The 23,859-nt window shown below is 41.4% G+C and overlaps 1 protein-coding gene across 1 annotated transcript in view; it reads left to right on the top strand.

The window, feature by feature from the left end:
* The window catches only part of LOC148517308 (beta-1,3-galactosyltransferase 2-like), a 72,142-nt gene extending 48,788 nt beyond the window's left edge, over positions 1-23,354 (top strand). The window contains exon 2 of the mRNA XM_088478859.1: positions 18,658-23,354. Coding sequence (XP_088334985.1) covers positions 18,761-19,858 — 1,098 coding nt within the window. The 5' untranslated portion in view covers positions 18,658-18,760 and the 3' untranslated portion in view covers positions 19,859-23,354. The remainder of the gene's footprint in view (positions 1-18,657) is intronic.
* Positions 23,355-23,859: the final 505 nt, after the last annotated feature.

Here is a 23,859-nt window from a genome sequence, read left to right on the forward strand (position 1 = left end):
TTAATAACATTGCTTACATATCTTGTTGACAAATTTATTGGTAGTTGACCACCACAAGTTAGTTGACCTTGGGTCCCCACAATAGTTTAGATTCATACTCTGGGGTTTATGTATCAAGCAGTGAAAAGCATGAGTAGTGGACTAGTGAAGATGTTGTCCATAGCAACCAATTAGCACCTACCTACAGTATTATATTATATACTGTACTTGATAAATGTTCTTCAAAGCTGATAGGTTGCTATGGGCAACTTCTCCACTGGTCCACTTGTCCACACTTTTCACTGCTTGATATATAAACCACTCTGTTTGGTGAACAATACCTGTGTGGATGAAGTAATAACATTGTTTTTATCGGGTTCATGGTGGTGATCTGAATTGCACATGTTTCTGAATTGCACTACATGTTTTTATTGTTTCTAAATTGGTACACACACTTTCACCAGAGCTTGTAAAGTGTTAAATAAACAGGTTTAGGGGCCTATGTATCAAAGCTGGTAGAGAGATAAAATACTAACCAATCAGCTTCCAATTTACATTTTGCAGGCCATGTTTAAAAAATTATAGGAGCTGATTGGTTGGCAATTTATTTGTTACAATTTTATCTCTCTTCCAGCTTTGATAAATAGACCCTGTAATCTGCCCTAAGGAGTGTCTGTTTTTCTGTTTGCTGTTTTTAGATCTTGTGGATTTTTAAAGAATCTTTGTTCTTAAAGAAATACTCCTATGTTTTATTTGCTTTCATGCTATATTGAGCTTTTTTAGTTTAAGCACTATACTGTGTTTATTTAACAATTTATATAAATGTACACATATTTTATCACTGGCAAAATTTGAAGCACATGTTTTGTATATAGACACAATTATAGAAATAAGGATTTTTTTTATAATATCAGTGTATGATAGTATAGTCTTTCAATTTTTAGAATAGCTGGAAACATAAGCTATTTCATACACAGTGGCAAACGCAGGATTTCTAGAGGGGGGTTTCCAAATGCCTGATTTTAGAGTGATTGTGGCCTGTCCATGAAGAGGGCAGAATTAGCACTTATCCAGCTTTAATATGTTACATACAAAGTGTATTGTGTTGCAGAATTCCAGCATATACAGGACCAGCGATCACAGAAACCCATTAGATGTAGCAGTAGGTCCATCCTGTCTGAGCAGAGTGTTTTTATGTCAGATGTGGGCTCCATTCCTGAGCATTGGAGCAAGTCCGGGAGACTGTGGGAGAGGCAGAAGAACCTAGCACTGCCCTGGACATATATATGTACATATTGGTCTCCTTATGTACTGGATAGTGTGTTATTATACAGTATTAATAATTAACCCTATTGATGGTCTATAGCAGTGCACCCCTAACAGTGCATGTTTTCTACATGTCCTAGTTGGTGCACAGGTATATTTATTACTAGCTGACACATTTAAAAGATCCACAGGTGGTGCTAATCATTTCATTTGTGATACTGAGAAGAACATGCAGCACTAGTAACTTTCTATTATATTTCTATTTCTAATATGGTCACGGTGTGTGCTGGGGAGGGGGGTTTCCAGGCAGACGGAAACCCCCCCTGCGTTTGCCTATGATACATATAGTTTATATAATCCAATAATTGTTTAAGACAGATTCACTGCAAAGTTTAGGTGCAAATTAGATACATTTGGCTATAACATTGGAAGATCTAAGTTAGTGTCTCCCAACCTCGGTCCTCAAGGCACACCAACAGCCCAGGTTTTAGTGCTATCCATTCTTGAGCACAGATGGTTAAATCAAAATAACTGAGGTACTAATTAAGACACCTGTGCTTAAGTATGCTTATCCTTGAAACCTGGACTGTTGGTGTGCCTTGAGGATGGTGATTGGGAACCCCTGATCCAGACCCTCCAACATGACCTGTTCAATTAGGTACAAAATGCTCTGCTCCTGGACTTCCTTTTAAAATTATGATTGCAGCCACCCTGTTGAACAACTCTTCTCATCAATATACTAGTTCAACACAGGTGTCTGCAACCATAAATTAGATGGTTAGTTACCAACTTTCATCCAACCATCCAACTAGTTGGCTGGTTGGAATGAAAATCTGGTAATGTATGGGAGTAAATGATGATCAGCAATTTGCTCCTAAATGCCAGAAAACAGATGAAAATGGTCGTTCAGACAAGTTTGTTAAATGTTTGATCTAAACAATTTGTTCAAACAACAGTTTTTGTCCATTTTCCGGCATTTGGGAGCAAATTGCTGATTGTCATTTGCTTTCATACCTTACCAGATTTTCATTCCAACCAATCAACTAGTTACCTGGTTGGATGTAAGTTGGTCTAGTGTGTGGCCAGCTTAAGTGCAGCCAACTATATTTTGAATGAAATATTATGCTACAATTTATAGTTTTCTGTACAATGTCTATTATGTGATGTATGAAATGAACACTGGGAAAGAAGTCTGAGGTGCAGTGGTCTGTTAAACTTGACATGTTAACAGTTGGAACTATTAGATAAGGAATACCTCCCAACATGACCGATTCCAGGAAGGACAAGATGCTCTGTTCCTGGACATCAATGTAAATTCATGATTGTCGTCACCTGTGTTGAACGAGTTAATTGAAAAGAGAGGTTTTTTCAACACAGATGATGCCAATTATAAATTAACAGGGAAACCCAGGAACAGAGGGCCTAATTCAGACCCGCTCGCGAGCACTGAGCGCTCGCAAGCAGGTCGATGTTGGCCCAGTGGGCATGCGCATGACGGAGGCAGCTCCGTCGTGCGCATGCGCGAGACCCGGATAGCGACGGGCAAGCCGTCACTATGGGTCTTGCTACAAAGGGGGCGTGTTGTCGATGGTGAATGACAGCACGCCCCCTTTGATGGGCGAGCCGGGAGCGTGGCTGCCCAGACGGAGGCGTTCCCATGGGAACGCCTACCATCTGGGGCCGGCCCCACTGACATCACAAGTGATGTCAGAGTGCTTTAGGCTCTGATAAAGCCAAAAGCACTCTGGGGCTTGCGGCAACGAGACCCTACCACAAGGGTCTCGTGGCAAGCCCGATGGTCGCGATGGTCTTGACCATCACGACCATCTTCCTGGCCACCTGCTACAGCTTTACGAGTGGCCAGGAGGCCGCTGTAAAATTAGGAAGGACGGCCCTGATTCAGAGCGAGCGCTCTGTCAGAGCGTCCGGCTCTGAATCAGGCCAGAGCATTTTGTCTCTCCTGGAATGGGTCATGTTGGGAGGTATGGATAAGGAGTAGTAAAAAAGCCCAGTCACGCAGTTTCTCTCCTTATGAAATAGTAGGAGAGAGCACTGTTGTTCCTGTGGGAGGTTTCAGATAATGTACTAGACTGCTTAAACTGTGCCAACCCATGTGTTTTGTATGTGGTTTTAAATCGTTGTCATGTTTTGATTTTTGTTTTGGCAAAATCATCCTCAAGTGTTTTGGTTTGGGTTTTGGATTTCTTTAAAATTGATAAAAACAGTGAAAATCATGTAATGTGGACCTGTTTATTTTCCTAGTGTATTATTATCATCATCAATAACATTAATTTCCGGTTATCTTCAGTGAGTTATGACTACCCCACAGCTCACAATATTGTTTTCACCAATATTGGTCAAAGGCTGCAGTGAGCTGGCTGACTAAACTAAGCGACGGAGCAGCAGCATAAACAAATGGCAGTTTAAAAGAATGTAGCACATCTGTGAAAAACAATTGTAATTACAGTAAGTGCAGCTCACTTCAAGTTCACTTCTAACTAGTGATGTGTGCCGACCTCCATGTTTTGGTTTTGGATCTGTATCTCCTTCGTGTTTTGGATCTGAATTTGCTTTTAGCAAAACTTCCCTTGCGTGTTTTGGTTTTGGATCTGTATTTTTTTGTAAAAAATTCATAAAAACAGCTAAATTCACATTATTTGGCCCTGTCTTTGTTCCTACAGTATTATTAATAGAGATGAGCGGGTTCAGATCTCAGATATCCAAACCCATCCGATTTACAGATATGGGGCAAGAACCGAACGTGCGTTCAGTTCCCCCGCCGGCCCTGGATCTCAAACCAAGGCAAAACCTCAGATATGAAATCTCGCGGCTCGCAAGCTTTTGTCTCTACTATATAAGGAGTCCCCACTGTGGCGCTATTTCACTCCAGCTGTGGAGAGTGAACAGGGAGGGTGGGTAGTCTAGGGCTGGTGCTGTCTGCTGTGTCCATGTGGGCTGGTGCTGTCTGCTGTGTCCATCTGGGCTGGTGCTGTCTGCTGTGTCCATGTGGGCTGGTGCTGTCTGCTGTGTCCATCTGGGCTGGTGTTGTCTGCTGTGTCCATCTGGGCTGGTGTTGTCTGCTGTGTCCATCTGGGCTGGTGCTGTCTGCTGTGTCCATCTGGGCTGGTGCTGTCTGCTGTGTCCATCTGGGCTGGTGCTGTCTGCTGTGTCCATCTGGGCTGGTGCTGTCTGCTGTGTCCATCTGGGCTGGTGTTGTCTGCTGTGTCCATCTGGGCTGGTGCTGTCTGCTGTGTCCTTCTGGGCTGGTGCTGTCTGCTGTGTCCATCTGGGCTGATGCTGTCTGTTGTGTCCATCTGGGCTGCTGAGCTGTGTCCATCTTGGCTGGTAGCGTGTTGCCTGTGTTATCAATTGCTGCTGCCTCAGTCAGGGGTGCTCCGGGCCCCAAGTTCTGGACAAAAAAAAAATATATATATAATTAAAGTGTTTTTTTTTTCTGTGTGTGCGTGTGTGTAAGCTGCACTTATCAGACAGTGCTGCCTGTGTCGTCAATTGCTGCTGCCTCGGTCAGGGGTGCTCCGGGCACCAAGTTCTGGACAAAAAAAAAAAATATATATATATATATATATAATAAAAAGTGTATTTTTTCCTGTGTGTGTGTTAGCCATACTTATTATCAGACAGCAGCAACCTAGAGCTGTTTGTGTCATCAATCGCTGCTGCTTCGGTCAGGGGTGCTCTGGGCCCAAAGTTCTGGACAAAAAAAATAAAAAGTGTAAAATCAATATTGTGAGCTGTGAGGTGGTCAAAACTGCAATTGACTGGGAATAAATGTTATCAAGGTTAATAATACTGTAGGAACAAAAATAGACCCACATTATGTGGTTTTACCTGTTTTTATGATTTTTAAAAAAAGATCCAGATCCAAAAACAAAACCAAAACACGCAAGGGTGGTTTTGCAAAACCAGATCCAGATCCAAAACACGAAGGAGATAGAGATCCAAACCGAAAACAAAAACAAAACACGGGGGTCGGCGCACAGCCCTAATTATTAAACTCAATAACATTAATTTCTACTCGTTTCCAGTCAATTTTAAACACCTCACAGCTCACAATATTGTGTTCATCCAATTTAGGCCCAAGCTAGCTGGCTGACTAAGCTAAGTGGCAGCATTGGGCGGAACAAACATGTGGCAGTTCAACTTCAAACATGGCACATAAGGAAACATATGTTTTCATTAATCAAGAGGCCTCAGTGAGATTGAATGTGTATGTAGTTGAAGGCTTGGAAAGGAAGGGTTAATTCATAGTAAGTGTAATTTAAGTTTTGGATTCCAAAGCAAAGTTTTGAGGGAGGGAGGTGGGGAGTCATTTTTAAAGAATATGTGACTCATTCACATCAGTCCTTGCCCCAGTTGAGCTCTTGTGGTGTTCCAGTATTTTTTTTTTAAATGAATGGGGCATGCAGGAGATGCTGTCTGTGGCAGCACATAAAACGGAAGCTCTGAACAGGAAGGAAACAGAGAGATTTTTAAAGTCTGGTACTAAACATCTGTTCTCATTGTTCTTCTGGGATTATGGATGGGAAGGCTGGGAGGGGAGGAGAGAGAACATCTCCAGATACCATCACAAAATAACCTTTCCATTTGGTGCATGAGTTGCATCTGACCAAACATGGCTGTTATGATCAAGGAAAACCAAGCCCACCAGGTTGCTATCTACAAATCAAAGTTGAAAAATGGCATGAGTATTTTGCAAGTATAGCTATTTGTGATTTTAATTGAAATAAATGTAGTATGAAACTAGAGATGTGCGCCGACCTCCGTGTTTTGGTTTTGGATCTGGATCTACCCTGGTTTTGGATCTGGATTGGTTTTGCCAAAACCTCACCTCTGTGTTTTGTTTTCGTGTTTTGGTTTTGGATCTGGATTTTTTCTTAAAACATCATAAAAACAGCTAAAATCACATAAAATTGGTTTGGTTTGGTTTGTTTTTGTTCCTGCAGTATAATTAACCTCAATAACATTTATTTCCAGTAATTTTCAATCAGTTTTGACCACCTCACAATATTATTTGCTTCATCTAATTAAAGCCCAATTGTTGCATCCAGCTAGCTTGCTGACTAAGCTAAGTGACACAGTGGGCAGCACTAACATGTGACAGTTCACTTTATAATTTCCAACATGAATACAGTGTGTTATGCAGTGTGGGTTGGATACACCAAAAGTGCACTTATTGTGACAGCAGTGTCAGCAGAGCAGGGTTGCTGATGGTGTCCTCAGTACATGGAATGGCAGTGCTGCGGTGCTGGCAGTATCCTCAGTGAAGGGTGATTTTCTGAGAGCCGTGACAGATGACTCTCTCAGCCAATCAGCGTTAAGCCCGCTCAAAACAAAACCTCGCGACTCGACAGAGGGGTCACAAGGTTTTGCCTCGGATTGCCCCGGATCCCTGAAATTCGTCTGGGCTCGGATCACTGAGATCCAAACCTGCCCATCTCTATATGAAACTATATAAAAAAAGTAAGTGTCAGACCAGTGGCACAAAAGCATGGCAGTTTAAAAAAATATAGGTGTCAGAGCTGGGTTATTTTTTGAACCCATGGTGAATGCAGGAGAAAATACAGGAATGAGTTTGCAGTATAGAAATGCAGCAGGTTTAAATGAAGTATTATTATTCATGAAATGGTAGTAAATAGGTAACTGGCAGTAAATGAACAAGTCTGAGTGATGTGAGGCAGAAACAAAAGTCTTGACAGAAAGCCAAATCCAAATAGTGCAGCTGAAAATGAGTGACAGGCAGAGAAGCAGCAAGTCCAATGGAGGGGTAACTGAGGAACAGAAGTCTGTGTTACAGGAATGGGCTCTGAATGCAGAGAGAGCTGATGGAGTCACAACAGTGAAGTAAGTATCGGGGTATAACAGGGTAGATGTGGGTATCCAAGAATAGCCTGAGAAGGAGACAGAGCAGGTAACGAGTCACAGCTGGGACTGCAATAACAAATGAGCTAGGGAGCACAGAGAACTCTCACATAGCGATTGCTGTGTATACATTGCACTGGCACCTAGAGGGAGTGCTGAACACCCTTAAGTACCATGGGAATGTGCAATGTGCATGATTGGCTGCTGAGAGTTCACACCAGATGCTCCAACCTAATTGGCCCATTCAGGTCACAGTACCCCCTCCTTTATGAGTGGCCTCCGGACACTTTCCACGCTTATTGGAGTTAGAGGCATGAAAGTTGCGAATGAGGCTAGGAGCGTAAATATCCTCTGCATTAATCCAGCATCGCGCCTCTGGGCCATAACCCTTCCAGTCCAGAACTTTAGGAGGAGTTGGTAGGACTTTGAGGAATTTATTGATAATGAGGGGTTTTAATAGGGAAATGTGAAATGAATTAGGGATCTTGAGGTAAGCAGGTAGTTTTAGATTGTAAGCCACAGGGTTATTGGCCTCAATACTGGAGAAAGGACCGATGAACCGGGGTACAAATTTCATGGCTGGCACTCTGAGTCGTAGGTTGCTAGTGAAAAGTCAGACCTGATCCCCTGTTTGCATCTTGGGAACAGTTCTACATCTCCTATCTGCTCCATTTTTATAGTGCTGAGAGGTCTTGAGGAGAGTAGTATGAACTTGTGTCCAAATCTGAGCAAATTTCCATAGAGTAGAATCAACTGCAGGAACATTGTAGGTTGGTAGATCTTTGAATTCAGGAACTCTAGGATGGAGACCATAAACCACAAAGAATGGTGACTGACCGGATGAAGAGTGATAAGAGGAGTTGTGTGCGAATTCTGCCCAAGGGAGAGAATCAGACCAGTTATCTTGGGTGGACGACATGTAGATTCTTTAGAAGTTTTCTAGGTCTTGGTTCACCCTCTCTGTGGAACCGTTGTTTTGAGGATGATAGGCTGTAGAGAAATTTAATTTTACTTGAAGAGTAGAACAGAGAGCTCTCCAAAATTTGGCCAGGAACTGTACTCCACAGTCTGATACGATCTCAGCTGGGAGTCCGTGTAGGTGAACTATATGATGTAAGAATAACAGAGACAGTTTGAAAGCACAGGGTAGTTTTTTGAGTGATACATAATGGACCATCTTAACGGTTGACCACCACCCAGATGGTGTTGTAGCCATTGGACTACAAAAGGCAAGTCTGTCACAAAATCCATGGACAGATGGGTCCATGAATGAGTAGGAATAGGAAGAGGCACCAGATCTCCTGCAGGAGCTTGTCTAGATGATTTATGTTGAGCACAAGTGTAAGAGGCAATGAACTCAGCCACCTCTGATTTCATGGCGGGCCACCAATAAGAATGCTGCAGAAACTCTAATGTTTTATGAATACCTGTGTGGCCAGCAAAGCAGGATGAATGATCCCAAGACAGTAGTTGCTTCCATAATTCCGGAGCCACAAAGGTTTTTCCAAGAGGAGGTTGTACCCGAATGGTAGCAAAGACTTTTGAGTCGAGGACTGGGGTTTCTCTGAGGATTTCCATATTACTATCTGAAGAGAAGGAGCATGGAAGAGCATCAGCTTTCTGATTGAGAGATCCAGGATGATAGGTCAGAGAAAAATTAAAACGTGAAAAGAATATGGCCCAGCGTGCCAACCTTGAACTGATGCATTGAATATTTTTTAGGAATAGCAGGTTACAATGGTCGGTGTATACAGTAAAGGGGAACTTGGCCCCGTCAAGAAGGTAACGCCACTCCTCCAAGGCTAACTTGACCACCAGCAACTCCTGTTCTCCTATGGAGTAGTTCCTCTCTGCCGGAGATAATTTTTTATAAAAGTATCCACATGGGTGAATCTTGTTGTCCTCAAATCTCTGTGAGAGAACAGCCCCCACTGCCTCAGAAGAAGCATCCACCTCTAAGAAACTTCCTAATGAACTTCCTATAATAGTTAGAGAACCCGAGGAGTCTTTGTACTGCCTTTAGAGAATTGGGATGAGACCAGTCCAGAATCGCTTGAACCTTTTTGGGATCCATCTCCAATCCGAGCCGGAGATAATGTACCTTAAGAATGGAATGGAAGGAACTTCAAAGATACATTTCTCAAGTTTGCAGTACAGATTATTTATTCTCAAGCAAGTCAGGACTTCTTTAACATGACGTTGATGTTCTTTGAGGTCAGAAGAGAAAATTAAGATATCGCCCAAATACACAACTATGTAAAGATAGAGTAAGTCTCTGAATATCTCGTTCACAAAATTATGGAAGACTGCATGGGCATTACAGAGTTTGGATGCATTTATGTACTGTATGTGCCATTATCATGAGGCCTTACATTTGCCAAAATACATATGTGCCTTTATTATGAGGCTTTAATTGGCATATATTACATTTGGGGCGAGTGTTTGGGCGTAGGGCCCCCGAGGCTACTCTGGCTGGGCCTCCTCAGGGCATCACCACTTAATACACATAGTTACTTTTCACATCACCTTTTATGTTTGTTTTTTATTCATGTATTTTTTCACATATATTTTAATCTCTTTCATCACTTATTAATTACTCGCACTCATCTATACTTTACACTGCACTGTCACTCTTTTTCCATTTTCATGTGATGCCCTGGGGGGGTCCTGGGCTGGATGTTTTTTGGGGTGCTCTGTGCCTGGACGTGAACCCGTTAGTGTTAAGGACTGCTAGTGACAGAGAAGCCATGACGAGGCCTAGCAGCTTCCCATGTATTTGCAAATGCATGCAACCAATTTCTCTGAAATTCTATTACCATATAGTGTTCATATATTGTTGCTAGTATGGTTCAGTGTGCTGAGGAACAGTAGGGGGTGAAAACCCCCTCCCTTTTCTACTTGGTATGACCGCTCCCTTTCATGCACCTGAAAATAGTACTACCAGATTGATTGAGCAGCTGCCATTTTTTTGTTTGTGGTTATGAGATGCATGAATGAGCCAGCATTAGCAGGGCATGCTGGTTCTAGTAGTGCTAGTTGGAGTTCCCAGAGGTGACTCCCAGGTAAGCTGGCTCTCAGTTTGGATGCATTTATGTACTGTATGTGCCTTCATCATGAGGCTTTCATTGGCATATATTACATTTGGGGTGAGCGTTTGGGCATAGGGCCCCCGAGGCTACTGTGGCTGGGCCTCCTCAGGGCACCACCACTTAATACACATAGTTACTTTTCACATCACCTTATATGTTTGCTTTTTATTCATGTATTTTTTCACATATATTTTAATCTCTTTCATCACTTATTAATTACTCGCACACAACTATACATTACACTGCATTGTCACTCTTTTTCCATTTTCGTGTAATGCCCTGGGGGGGGTCCTGGACTGGACGTATTTTGGTGTGCTCTGTGCCCTGGACGTGAACCCGTTAGTGTTAGGGACTGCTAGTGACAGAGAAGCTGTGACGAGGTCTGGCAGCTTCCCATGTATTTGCAAATACATGCAACCAATATCTCTGAAATTCTATTACCATATAGTGTTCATATATTGTTGCTAGTATGGTTCAGTGTGCTGAGGAACAGTAGGGGGTGAAAACCCCCTCCCTTTTCTACTTGGTATGACCGCTCCCTTTCATGCACCTGAAAATAGTACTACCAGATTGATTGAGCAGCTGCCATTTTTTTGTTTGTGGTTATGAGATGCATGAATGAGCCAGCATTAGCAGGGCATGCTGGTTCTAGTAGTGCTAGTTGGAGTTCCCAGAGGTGACTCCCAGGTAAGCTGGCTCTCAGTTTGGATGCATTTATGTACTGTATTTGCCTTTATCATGAGGCCTTACATTTGCCAAAATACATACAGTATGTGCCTTTATTATGAGGTTTTAATTGGCATATATTACATTTGGGGTGAGAGTTTTGCTGAGGAACAATAGGGGGTTAAAACCCCCTCCCTTTTCTAGTTGGTATGACCCCTCCATTTCATGCACCTGAAAATAGTACTACCAGATTGATTGAGCAGCTGCCATTTTTTTGTTTTTGGCATTACAGGGTCCAAATGGCATCACTAAATATTCGAAGTGCCCATCTCGGGTATTGAAGGCGGTCTTCCATTCGTCGCCAGCGTGAATTCTGATGAGATTGGGAGCCCCTCATAAGTCCAGTTTGAAGAAGACTGTGGCTCCTTTGACACGATCTAACATTCTGTGATAAGAGGCAATGGGTATTGGTTTTTTATAGTGATATCGTTGAGGCCCCAATAATCAATACAGGGTCGGAGACCCCCATCCTTCTTGACCACAAAAAAAAACCCGGCTCTGGCAGAAGAAGTGGATGGTCTGATGAAGCCCTTTTCCAGGTTCTCATGGATATATTCTCACATTGCCTTGGTTTCAGGCAAGCACAAGGGGTATATATGACCTTGAGGAGGAGTCTTATCCTGCATCAGATCGATGGGACAGTCCCAGTCTCGGTGTGGAGGTAGGATATTAGCCTTACTTTCAGAAAAGATGTCAGAAAAAGACCTGTATGAAATGGGAAGTTGTAGATTTTCTGATGTCTGAATTTTCCTTACAGGTTTGATTTGTGGAAGACAAGACTCTCGACAAGCATCGCCCCAGCCCTAGTACAGTATGTGGTTCCTGCTATCCTCTCAACTGATCATTCTCCATATCAACAAACAAGAATGAATGGGAGTACAGAACACACGTCAATTTGTACCAATTTTAAATATTACACTGAGGTATCAATAACCTACAGTGTCACAATTTTTTTATGAATAAGAAAAGAAGAGCACACTGTGCTACCACTTTCAGTGTCACAAGATTTTTTATGAATAAGAAAAGAATAATACACTGTGCTACAACTTACAGTGTCACAAGATTTTTTATGAGTAAAATACTGCACTACCACTTACAGTGTCACAAAAATTTTTGTATAAGAAAAGAATAACACACTGCGCTACCTCTTATAGTGTCACAATGTTTTTTATGAGTAAAACACTGCACTACCACTTACAGTGTTATAATATTTTTATTAATAAGAATAACACACTGCGCTACAACTGTGCTACCATAGTGTCACAATACATGGATGATAAACTGTGGTCTGGCCGGCAGTGTCACCGAACAATAATAGCAAAGCTAGCACACACATAAAAAAACTGAAAATAAAGATCTTTTTGTGGAATGCTAATCTTATTTAAATTTATTTTTTTTACACTGGGGATGAGCACCCCTGGACGAGGCAGCAGCCCCTTGATGAACAACACAGCACCCATTTATGGACAACAAAGCACCCCTGCGGAGAGCAGATGGACCATCTGCAGAGTCACAAATACATGGATGATAAACTGCTGTCTGGCCGGCAGTGTCACCTAACAATAATAGCACAGCTATCACACACACACAAAAAAGATCTTTTTATTTTTTGTGGAATGATAATTATTAATTTTGATTAACTTTTTATTTTTTTACACTGGAGAAGAGCACCCCTGGATTGACAGAGCACCCCTGGACAACACAGCACCCCTTGTACGTACTAGAGCCATAGCCCATGGATGGAGAGGACAACACAGCAGCAACCCCTTTATGTACTGCAGTCCCCCGTTATGTACTGCAGCCCCAAGTCCTTAATGGACAGCACAGCAGCTGTCCTTTGTGTACTGCAGCCCTTTGATTGACAGGGCAACAGTGACACAGTGGCACCCCCCTCCTTTATGCACTGCAGCCCCAGCCCCTTTATGGATGACACAGCAGCAATTTATATACTGCAGTCAGCCCAACCCCTAGATTGACAGGAAAACAGTGACACAGCAGCACCTCCCTTTTATGTCCTGCAGCCCCAGCCCAACAACACTGCACCATTGAACAGAGAGAGCAGCACAGAGCACGTCTGTTCTTTGTACACTATCCACAGCTGGAGTGAAGATGGCATTGATCACCAGGACCTTAATAGAATCCAAAACACACAAGAATTCGACAGCGGGATGATGACATTTTGCCTCGTTTTGGATTCCGAGTTAGGCGGGAAAACCCGAGCTGGACTCGGAATCTACTTAGATCCTCTATGTTTGGGTGGGTTCGGTTCTCGGAGAACCGGACCCGCTCATCACTACTTCTAACAAACATATACAAGAGTCTGTTTGCACTGGATTGCAGGTGCTAGTTAGTGTCTGACAAACAAACACAGTGATAAAGATACCTACAGTCTTTTACATGCTTCCCACCCACTCCATTGTTCTACAACTCTCTCTAATGGCAACTAATATGTAGTATTGCAGCATGAACTACAACGCACACCCCTACCATACACTCTCCTGTGTAAAATGGAATCTGAAATCACAAAAGTGAGACACACATGCAATCCAAAACATGCAAGATCTGGTTTTCAGATCAGAGTTCCAAACTGGGATATTGATGTATGAAGCAGTGAACAGAGTGGAGAAGTGTACCAGTGGAGAAGTTGTCCATAGCAACCAATCAGCTTCTACCTATCATTTTATAAAATGTACTTAATAAATGTTACATCAGAGTTGATTGGTTGCCATGGGCAACTTCTCCACTCTTTTCTCTGCTTGATACATCAACTCTTAAGTGAGAAGATGAGACTCCTTTCTACTGGGAACCCCAAAGTCATGCAAGCTGGGATGCAGTTTGACTCGAAACTCTAAAGTTTGTGTGTGTTCAATTTTCAAAAACTGCTCATCTCTAGTTTAAACCTTTAGATAATCTGCGCATGCCTTCATTGCTATGTGTAAGCATGTTCATTTATAGTTAAATCATTACAGCAGCACAGACGGTGTAATGGTTAGCGTTACTGCCTCACAGCACTGAGGTCGTGTGTTCGATTCCCACCACGGCCCTAACTGTGTGGAGTTTGTATATTCTCCCTGTGCTTGCGTGGGTTTCCTCCGGGTACTTTGGTTTCCTCCCACACTCCAAAAATATACTGGTAGATTAATTGGTACCAAACATTAAATTAACCCTAGTGTGTATGTGTGTGAGCATGTGATAGGGAACATAGATTGTAAGCTCCACTGGGGCAGGGACTGATGTGAATGGCCAACTATTCTCTGTAAAGCGCTGCGGAATATGTGTGCGCTATATAAATAACTGGTAATAATAATAATTACAGTTATTCGATTAGACTATTATTCTCAATTAAGGAATCAGATTGACTCCTTAAAACATGAAGAAGTTAAACTAGGACCAATGTTAAGAGATATGGTTCAGTGTCATCTATCTATTCCTGGAACTTCGTGGTGACTTCAAATATTAATTTATTTGATGGCAAGGGAAAATAATTTTGTATATTTAATTTTTTATAACCAGTATATTACAGTGTACATTGTTACATAATAAACTGGTGCCATTCGGATTTTACTTGCAACAATACTCATTTCCACACTCTACATTACATTAAAATCCACTGCATTCTTTGAGTGTAATATTTATGTTTAGTAAATCTGTACAGGCTGTGATGTCAGTAAGTGGTTACGATGGATAGTGGCAAATAATTAGGGAAGCCAATCCCGCCTCATTTTTTCAAACTTGGGTTTCAGGATTGAAAAAAATCTCAATTCCGGGATTCCCGAGATATTTGGGATTGAGTTGATCAATGAAAATAAGCCCAAACCCCAAAGGAAAACCTTTCATGCCTCCCCCCCATCTTCCCACAGGAATAAAATAACTTTCATGGCACCCCCCAACACACATTTAATTGACTCACGTTCCTCTCTGGATGAAGCAGAACAGCTTCAGCTTCAGATTCAGGTAGCATCAATCAGTCCACTTAGCTTGGCTTTGGCAGAACAGGGCCAGCCCAGGCACTCACTGGCGCAGGTAGTGATACCCAGCAGCGAATAACTGTCTCTGACACAGTGACTGTGTCAGTCACCATGTGGCCACAGCACTCAGGGCCTGATTCAGACCCGGTCGCAATCGCTGAGCGCTCGCAACCGGGTCGATAGTGGCCCAGAGGACATGCGCATGATGGAGCCGGCTCCGTCGTGCGCATGCACATGCGTGACACCTGGATAGCAACGGGCAATCCATCACTCCGGGTCTCGCATGAAAGGGGACGTGCTGTCGATGTTGAGTGACAGCACGCCCCCTTTGGTGGGTGGGCCAGGGGGGCGGCTGCCCACCCATGAGAACGCCTAACATTTGGGGGCGGCCCCACTGATATCACAAGTGATGTCAGTGGGAGAGCTTTCGGCTCTGAGCCGAAAGCTCTCTGGGACTTGCAGCCACGAGACCCTACCACAAGGGTCTCGTCACAAGCCCGATGGTCGCGATGGTCTTGACCATCGCGACCATCATCCTAGCCGCTCGCATTAGCTGTGGGTGGCAACCCACAGCAATGCGAGCGGCCAGGAGGCCGCTCCATAAAAAAAAAGATGCCCTAATTCAGAGCGAGCTCTCTGTCAGAACGTCCGGCTCTGAATCAGGGCCTCAGTGTCATGTCACCTCAGTGGGGTTGTTGAAGGGGTGGGCAAAGAGGTGATGTTGGGCTGGCATGGGGCTGTGCAGTGTGACCTATGACATCATGCTGCACAAAGCCAGGGGCTGGGGAGTGGGCTGCCGGGCAATGTATGAGCAAGTGCTGCAGGTGCTCAACACTGCCCGGCATAAATAAAAAAATTGCACAGACGCGCTCACCAATCCCAAAATCCCGAGATTGGAAGCTTCAATCCCAGGATTCAAATCCTGCCAATTGTAGGCCAATATCCCAGGATCCTGCCAATCCCGATCCTGGGATTGTCCTCTCTACATATAATGCTTGTTATGAAAAGGCACCTTAATGTATTGAATACTTATGTTATGTATACAATACTGTATGTGTACACAAAATAATGTATAAATTGTAAGATGATCAAAATGGTAGCAAAGTACACATATAGAGTTGATGCATCGAGTACATACTAAATGAGTAATTATGTACATGAAGTAGATGCAGGATTCCACCTAAAGATGTGTTCTCTAGATATTAAGTATCAATCTAATGCAAACTTTATCCTCCTGTGATGCATTAAGAATCATGACTAACTACTAACACCAATAAGCATGACTCTATGCAATGTCCATTCGGGATACGTTTAGATGCCGGCGGTCGTAATCCCGACCGCCGGCATCTAGAATCCTTAATCCCGGCTAGGGTTAAATGACAGGCATCTATAATCCAGACGCCTGTCATTTTCCCGACGCCGGCACACTGTCGCCCGGCATCCTGATCGAAGGAGGTTAGGGTTAGGCACTTGGGGGGAGGTTAGGTTTAGGTACCCCTAAGGAGGGTTAGGGTTAGGGGGTTAGAATAGTTTATACTTTCCTTTAGACAATCGGGATTTCCAGTGCTGTCGGTCTTCCGCTGCCGGGCTCTGCTGTTTTGTCGGGCTGCCGCAGCCGGGATTCAAACTGCCGGTCATGCGGCAGCCGGCATTCCATACCGAATGCGTCCATTCATCTATTATGTTTAATATTACAAACATTGTTGATACAAATCATATAGCAATTAAAAACAAAACAAATTGAATCAGTACAAAGTATTTGCACTATTCCTTAACATGTTTGTAGATAGCCTATGTGATAAATATAGCCCTTATGGTACCCTTAGCAACTTCACCCCATGTAGGTATCATTGACAACTAACATTAAAACCTGGGACTCTTTCACACATACTGTATGCATTGGATAAGTGTGTAAAATATTTGAAAACTTAGATTTGAATGGTCTACATGGGTATATAAACTATTGTACTGTAAGTATGTGTTAATAATGCTCCTATTGACTAGTGTCTTCACTAAGCAATATTATGTTAAACCATCTTATAATTAACTATCAACAACAAAACTTAATAGTAATAATAAACACACAGACAATTGTATTGACAAATAAAGACACAGCTTTACTGAATTAATATACCCACAGTAGCCAAAAAAGCATTGCAATCATCTCCAGCTAACTAGTGTACCACTCAAATCAAAACTGTACCCATCCCAAGGGCCTTAACTGACATAGAATTGAAAGAGTTAACAGGAACTCCCTGTAAAGGCAGGATTAACTCATCAACACCTTATAGGGAAAATGCCCGGTCACTACTTCTTTTGCCCAGCTGTCTCTACCAATCAATAAGCAGCTCTTCCCTGCCAATGCTGCACCACTTTTGTAATATTTTAAATATCAACAATCCAATAACAGCCGTAAAAGAAAGAAATAATAGGGTTGTGTGGGTGGAAATCCAAACTGGAAAGCCACAGAAACCTGGTTAATCAGCTTACGCCGAGCCATCCCTTTCATTCATAGGATTGAATTTCTAACAAATACCTGCCTATCAAACAAACCACACCCTTATATGCCTTCAGGCTAAAAAAGCCCTCTGTCAGTCTTCATGAGGGAGACTGTAGGTAATGTGCATTATAATATGAAATATATGCAATACATATTCAATAGATACGGAGGTAATAAATAAAAATATAATTGCAAATAAAAAATATAAAAGTCCTTGTACAATATATATTATAAATTTGGTAACAAAAATATATCAGAATTAATAAGATTATGTTTTCAGCCTACTCTTTAGCCACATGGTTTTCAGCACTGTTGTTGTAGTAGCTGTAGTAGAAAGTTTTATCTGACATGGCTCCACTAAATATTTTAATAATATTGGAAACCAGGGTTTGGATGATCATTGTATGGAGTATTTTATTAAAAAAATTTATATCTATATTTTTATTTTAGAGAGTAGGGAAAATATTTATGTGGTTGGGGCTATATGGTATACCGAAATAATGTATGCTAACCCTAACTTATTTTTTTTATGCTATTTGATCATTAAATTATTTAAACAAAGCATATACTATTGAACCACAATGATTATAGGAGTTGATGTTGTAAAGGTGCCCATCCACTAGCCGATTACACTGTACGATTGCACGATTAAGACATTGTAATCGTGCAATCACTCAGAAATGGGCCGCAAATCGTGCACAAATCATGTATCCAAATGTCGGAAACGACCAGTGATGCGCGCTCCCGCTGGTCGTTTCCGACATCAATCGCCGAATATGCAGGCCAATCTGCCGATAACGACAGATTGCCCATGTTCGGGGATGATTGATGTGCCTACACTGAACGATGAATTGTTCAGTGTAGGCACTGCATCCCTAGGGGAATGACAGTATGATTACGATGTCGCAATCGTACCGTCTTTCCCTGATCTACTAGTGAATGGGCACCTTTACATGTGGAATATATATTTGAGATTTGTACATGCATGCTGCTCATTTTTTAAGCTATTATTTATTTGTCTACCTACAATGCTGATCCTATGAAATTAAGATGTTTTAGAATCAGACAAGTTTTTTTTTTTACATATGAGAATTAAAAGCTGATTCACACTCAATTCATGCTACTGAATGCAAATTTTAAGCCAAAATACATCCGTATTTAGACTCAAAGAGAATTAAGGGTTTCAACCACCTCTGGAAAAAATGCTGGTATTTCTTCTAACATGTTTTCTGTTATACTTTTTCTCCAGGTGAAAAGAAAATAAAAACAATGTGAAAAATACTACATGTATGGAATAATATCTACGTTGGTGCCTTCAGTTTCTTCATGCTTAAAAATTAAGCAATTTCAATATGTTGTTACCTACAAAAAGATTGTTTTGCTCCATGAAGACATTAATTTTACATTTGCTTTGTGTGATTGCTTTTTGTAGTCTATTATTTTTGTATTTGGTTTACCAACAAGTATATTTGAATTCTTCAACAAAAAACACAAAGTCACCACAGGACAATTATTCAAAGGATCAGAAAATGTATGAAATAAATCAAAATATATTTGAGTTGATTAAAAATGACCTTTTAAATTCTCCTCCAACTCCATCAGTGTCCTCCGTGGAATACATAAATATAAACTCCTATCCATACATCATTAATGAGCCAAATAAATGCAAGGACCAAATCCCCACCTTAATATTATTAATAGCAACAGTTGCAAGAGAAGTTGATAACCGTGCAGCCATTAGGAGTACATTTGGAAAGGAAGCCTTGGATACTGGAATATCCATCATCTGTTTATTTATGCTGGGTGTCGACAGCACTGTGGATCCCAAAATAATTTCTGAAGAAAGTGAGACATACCATGATATTATCCAAAAGGACTTTAAGGATACATATAAAAACTTGACCATCAAAACTATGATGGGTATTGAGTGGGTTTCTACCTACTGCCCTAAAGCAAAATATGTCATGAAGACTGACAGCGATATGTTTGTCAACACTGAATACCTGCTGAGACTGTTAAATCTAGACAAGACTCCAACACAAAACTATTTTACAGGTTATCTACTATTAAATCACAGGCCACACAGAAATACGGACAGTAAGTGGCACATGCCACATTTCCTCTACCCAAATGACTTTTATCCCAGCTTTTGCTCAGGAACAGGTTATGTGTTTTCAGGGGATATTGCACCAATGATTTTAAGGGCATCTTTTAAAGTAAAGTATGTTTACCTGGAGGATGTATTTGTAGGAATCTGCCTTGACAGAGAAAAAATTCAGATAATGCCACCTCCTGGAGATTTTTTGTTTAATAATTATCGTGTCCCATTTGATCCATGTAACTATAATAACCTTATTACCTCCCATAATATAAGTCCAAGTGAACTTATTGCTTATTGGAAAAGCATGCAAGAACACAAAAACAGCTGTATAAGAGCTGATAGGAGATAGGATGGATGGATAGAGTGATAGGTTAGGGACAATGTGATGACGTATATTGCAAAGTCCGTTGGAGACATTTTCCTCATAACAAATAGACCACATAATTTAGTTATAGCTTTATACTTGATCAAAATTAATAAATTGTACTTTGTTCAAGTAATTTTTGTACACTGCACTTCAAAACAATTAAAGAAGTGATTACTAAACCACTAGAAAAAAAACATTAATTCATGATATAAAAATATTCTTTGTATATGTTAAGAACTCTTAGATAATGCAATATGGTACTAATGTTGTTCTTGTACTACTTTGTTAGAGTGGAACAAATAGTTTACAACCTTTTGATGCAAGTGTTGTATATAAACCTACTCTATCAGGATATTGTTCATCTTTACTATATGATTGAAAGAGAGAGTATATCAGCAACATCTCAGTGTTTCAGTGCATTATTTTTCTCAGGTCAGATTTATTCTATACTAGATGTTGACTGGGTTTTTTCCCCCTCTTTTTACTCTTGTTTCTTCAATACTCCCCCTCCCCCCCAACACACATACACACACACACACTTTTTCTCTTCCTCTATAACTATCTCCCTCTTCTATCTCATGTGTCTATTTCTCATATCAGAACTTGATTTTATGATATAGAGTAGCCTTAGCATTACCTTTTTTCTTTTCACCTTTTACTATTGTACTATTTGTGTTGTCCTCAATTTTTCTCCTCTAGAGAGAGTTTTATTTCCTGTATGCAGTCTGTGTATCTATGGGTGACTTTTTTTCTTTCTTCTGTATTTAATTTGTTATACATGGTTGTGGTTATTGTTGCAATGCTATTATTGGTTGATTCTCAGGAGTGTATGTGTTTCCATAATGAGGTATTATGTTATGAGTTAGTATGGGAAATAATATACATGTTTGAAGATTGTGAATGTGGTAGTGATATCATATCACTGACATTGGTAAGAGGGGTTCGTGGTTATACCAACTGTAATTACATACAAACACAGTGATCGTGCTGAGCAAGAACACCCCTTACTTTAAAAAAATTGTGTCCTACTCAACTGTGTCTGGGTCCCATCACATGATATAGGGGATGTGGGCAGGCAGCTGTAACACACTGCCTGTAGCAGGTAAAGACATATGACATGACATGTGATGTAACTCAGCACATACATGATATCAGGAGGTAGCATGCTGAGAGGAATAAGAACGTGTGGCGGGAACAAAATATGTTTAGAAGCAGCCTGTGCCTTTGCTGACTGAGGAACTACAAATTCCAGTGTGATCTGTCACAGGGGATGACATGGCATTTGGTACTTCTGCAGCAGCTGGGGGGGGAGACATAGGGAGTCCAGTGATAAATCACACCCAGGAGATCATTGCCCGGTGCGGGACTGCTGGGCACGGTCAGGCTGAGCTTCCTCTCCCACTCATTGGCTGGGATGCACTAAACGAAAAATGCTGTCTAAACCCCATTTTCTGTATGCACTAAGGGGTGGCTGCCGGATCTCCGATTCGGTGGGTAACACCAGTTATTGCTGGCGTTACCCAATAGAAGCCTATGGGCTTCTACCGCATTGCACTGCTATGAGGGATCCGATCAGATCCCTCCCAGCATGCCCTGCGGCCATCGCGTCACTCTGCGCATGTGCAGATGAAATCCCGGGTCATAAACCCGGAAGTCCACGGCACAGGGCAGATCGCAAAGGTCAGCTCTTATCGGTGCTGTCCTTTGTGCTTCTGATCGCATATGTTAGTGCATATGCGATCAGCAGGGAGGCGGTGTCCGGCAGTAAGTGCTGCGAGATGTTAGTGCATCTCGTCCCTGATCACATTCCTGCAGGATGCCTTGAAGCACCCAACTGAAACAGACATAGAACAGGCTCAGGACAGCCCACAGCCGGCACCGCGCCACTGTGTTTCATTCGAGCACAGACCATGCTACTCCATTTTTGCCTGGGCACCATGCCCGTGACTGACAGCACGTCCTGCAGGACCCGCTCATTAAAATCCAAGTCCCGCACTGCCTGTAGGGCATACAAACATGCTATAGCTTGTATATTGCGATCACTGCAACATGATGACATAATTTTTATCATTACTTATCTTTATACACAAAGATATTCTTTTTCAGGTTTTCTTTTTTGTGGATAGATATAGATTTTATATAAGCCATGATAGAAAGATGGGACATATCAATAAGAAATATAATGGTAGATGTCAGGGCCGTAGCTAGGGTAGTGCGGCTGGTGCCATCGCACAGGGCCCCACAGGTCAGGGGGCGCTGTTTGGACCTGTCAAATTTCTGTTTATTATCATTCTTGCTTGTAGCGTCCTCTTATTTCATCCCCAGCATCTCCTGGCCTCTCCTATCTCTTCCCTGGTCCTTCCCCATGAAGCCATGGCCCTTTTTTGGGTGTATTATGTCCCTTTGAAAAATGAGGGGGGCGCCAATGCTCTTTCTTGCACAAGGCACCAAAAAGTCTATTTACGGCTCTGGTAGATGTATTATAGTGGCACTTATCACTATAGATCTTTGTGCTTTACCTCTTATTGATGCAGAGTAGGAAGTGATAACACTGAATTGTATTAACATCTTGGCCACTAGAACGAGAGAGAGAGCTCCTCGCTTTGGTGATCTCTGAAAATCCCACAGTGCATCAGCCCTAGTGCAGATGGGCTGCATCTTGCCTCCTAGCTGGCTCCAATGCACATTAGCAAGTTCTCGTGCGTAGATTGTCCCCCATGAATGCTGTCACTGCACAGAACACATACTGATAGGTATTATGTTATCTGCTTTCATACATGTCAATATTAAATGTAAGTGATAAGTAGTGTTTGTTACAGCTCTTATGACACTTATCACACTTTTCACCTCTTCGCACATCTTCCCCATACAGTAGTTGCATGTTGTCTTTGTAGCATTTTATATCAATAATGATTTCTATTTTTTCTAAATATCAGCTCGATTTAGATTTTCACATTTGAACATCCATTAATAAAAACACCTGTCTATCACCCCTCTATAACACCCCACTTTTCTTCACTTACTGTACTTCAATATCTGTTTTTACTTTATGATAAAATCTGTATTATTAGTTTATAACCGGGTTTACATTTTCCTGTTTGTAATGTAATGCACATTTCTGCCTCATTTGTGTGATTACAGTATAACCATTATCTGGTGTTCTTCATGGTAATTGTCCTTTTGCCTTTATGCCCAGTCTGATATACATAGCCAAATGTAATAGGGTGAGAGTTTAGAAAAGTGAGAGTTTCTGACACGTTTTAAACTTTGCCAATGTAATAGAGTCCAAACACAAAGTAACAGAGTGAACTTGAATGTTTTTTTAGACTTAAAAAACTCTCACGATTTAAAATCTCATTCAGATGTTTTCCCATTTTGAAGATAAAACTCAACCAATGTGAGCGTTTACTGCTAAACTCTCACATTTCCTAAACTCTCACCCTATTACATTTGGCGCCCACAGTATCCATTACTTGTTATACCTTTGATGTATTCAATAAATATTCTTAAAAAAAACCAAACCTGTTTGTTCACATAAAAGCTAAAAATAAATTGACATTTGCACTACATGAACATATCCATGTTTGCCTTGAGGGTGCAAAGGATATTGGGTGTGACTTGTATGTGGTATGATTTTCATTTTAACAATAGACTTTGGATTAAAAAACAGTTCCTTATTAGCTACTGTATGGCAAAAACACATCAAACAAGTTTGTTTACTAAAAGTGACTAATTCAAATAAGTATTTAGAAAGAAGCAGAGATTGGGCAATTTTAATATTGACAAGTATAAATAAAAATACATGAATAAAAGATGATATCACTTTTTAGAGGAGACAGAGGTGAATACTCCTTTCCAAGAGTGGGCCTCCTCACAGTGCAAAGCAACATATATTAAACAGGTTACTATTATGTATTACAGTTATACCTCTACAACTATTTTTCATAGGACATTTTTCTAATGAATATGATACATTCTCCTAA

The sequence above is a fragment of the Taudactylus pleione genome, unplaced genomic scaffold (assembly GCF_031769625.1).
Source record: "Taudactylus pleione unplaced genomic scaffold, aTauple2 ptg000223l, whole genome shotgun sequence".
NCBI classification, from domain to species: domain Eukaryota; kingdom Metazoa; phylum Chordata; class Amphibia; order Anura; family Myobatrachidae; genus Taudactylus; species Taudactylus pleione.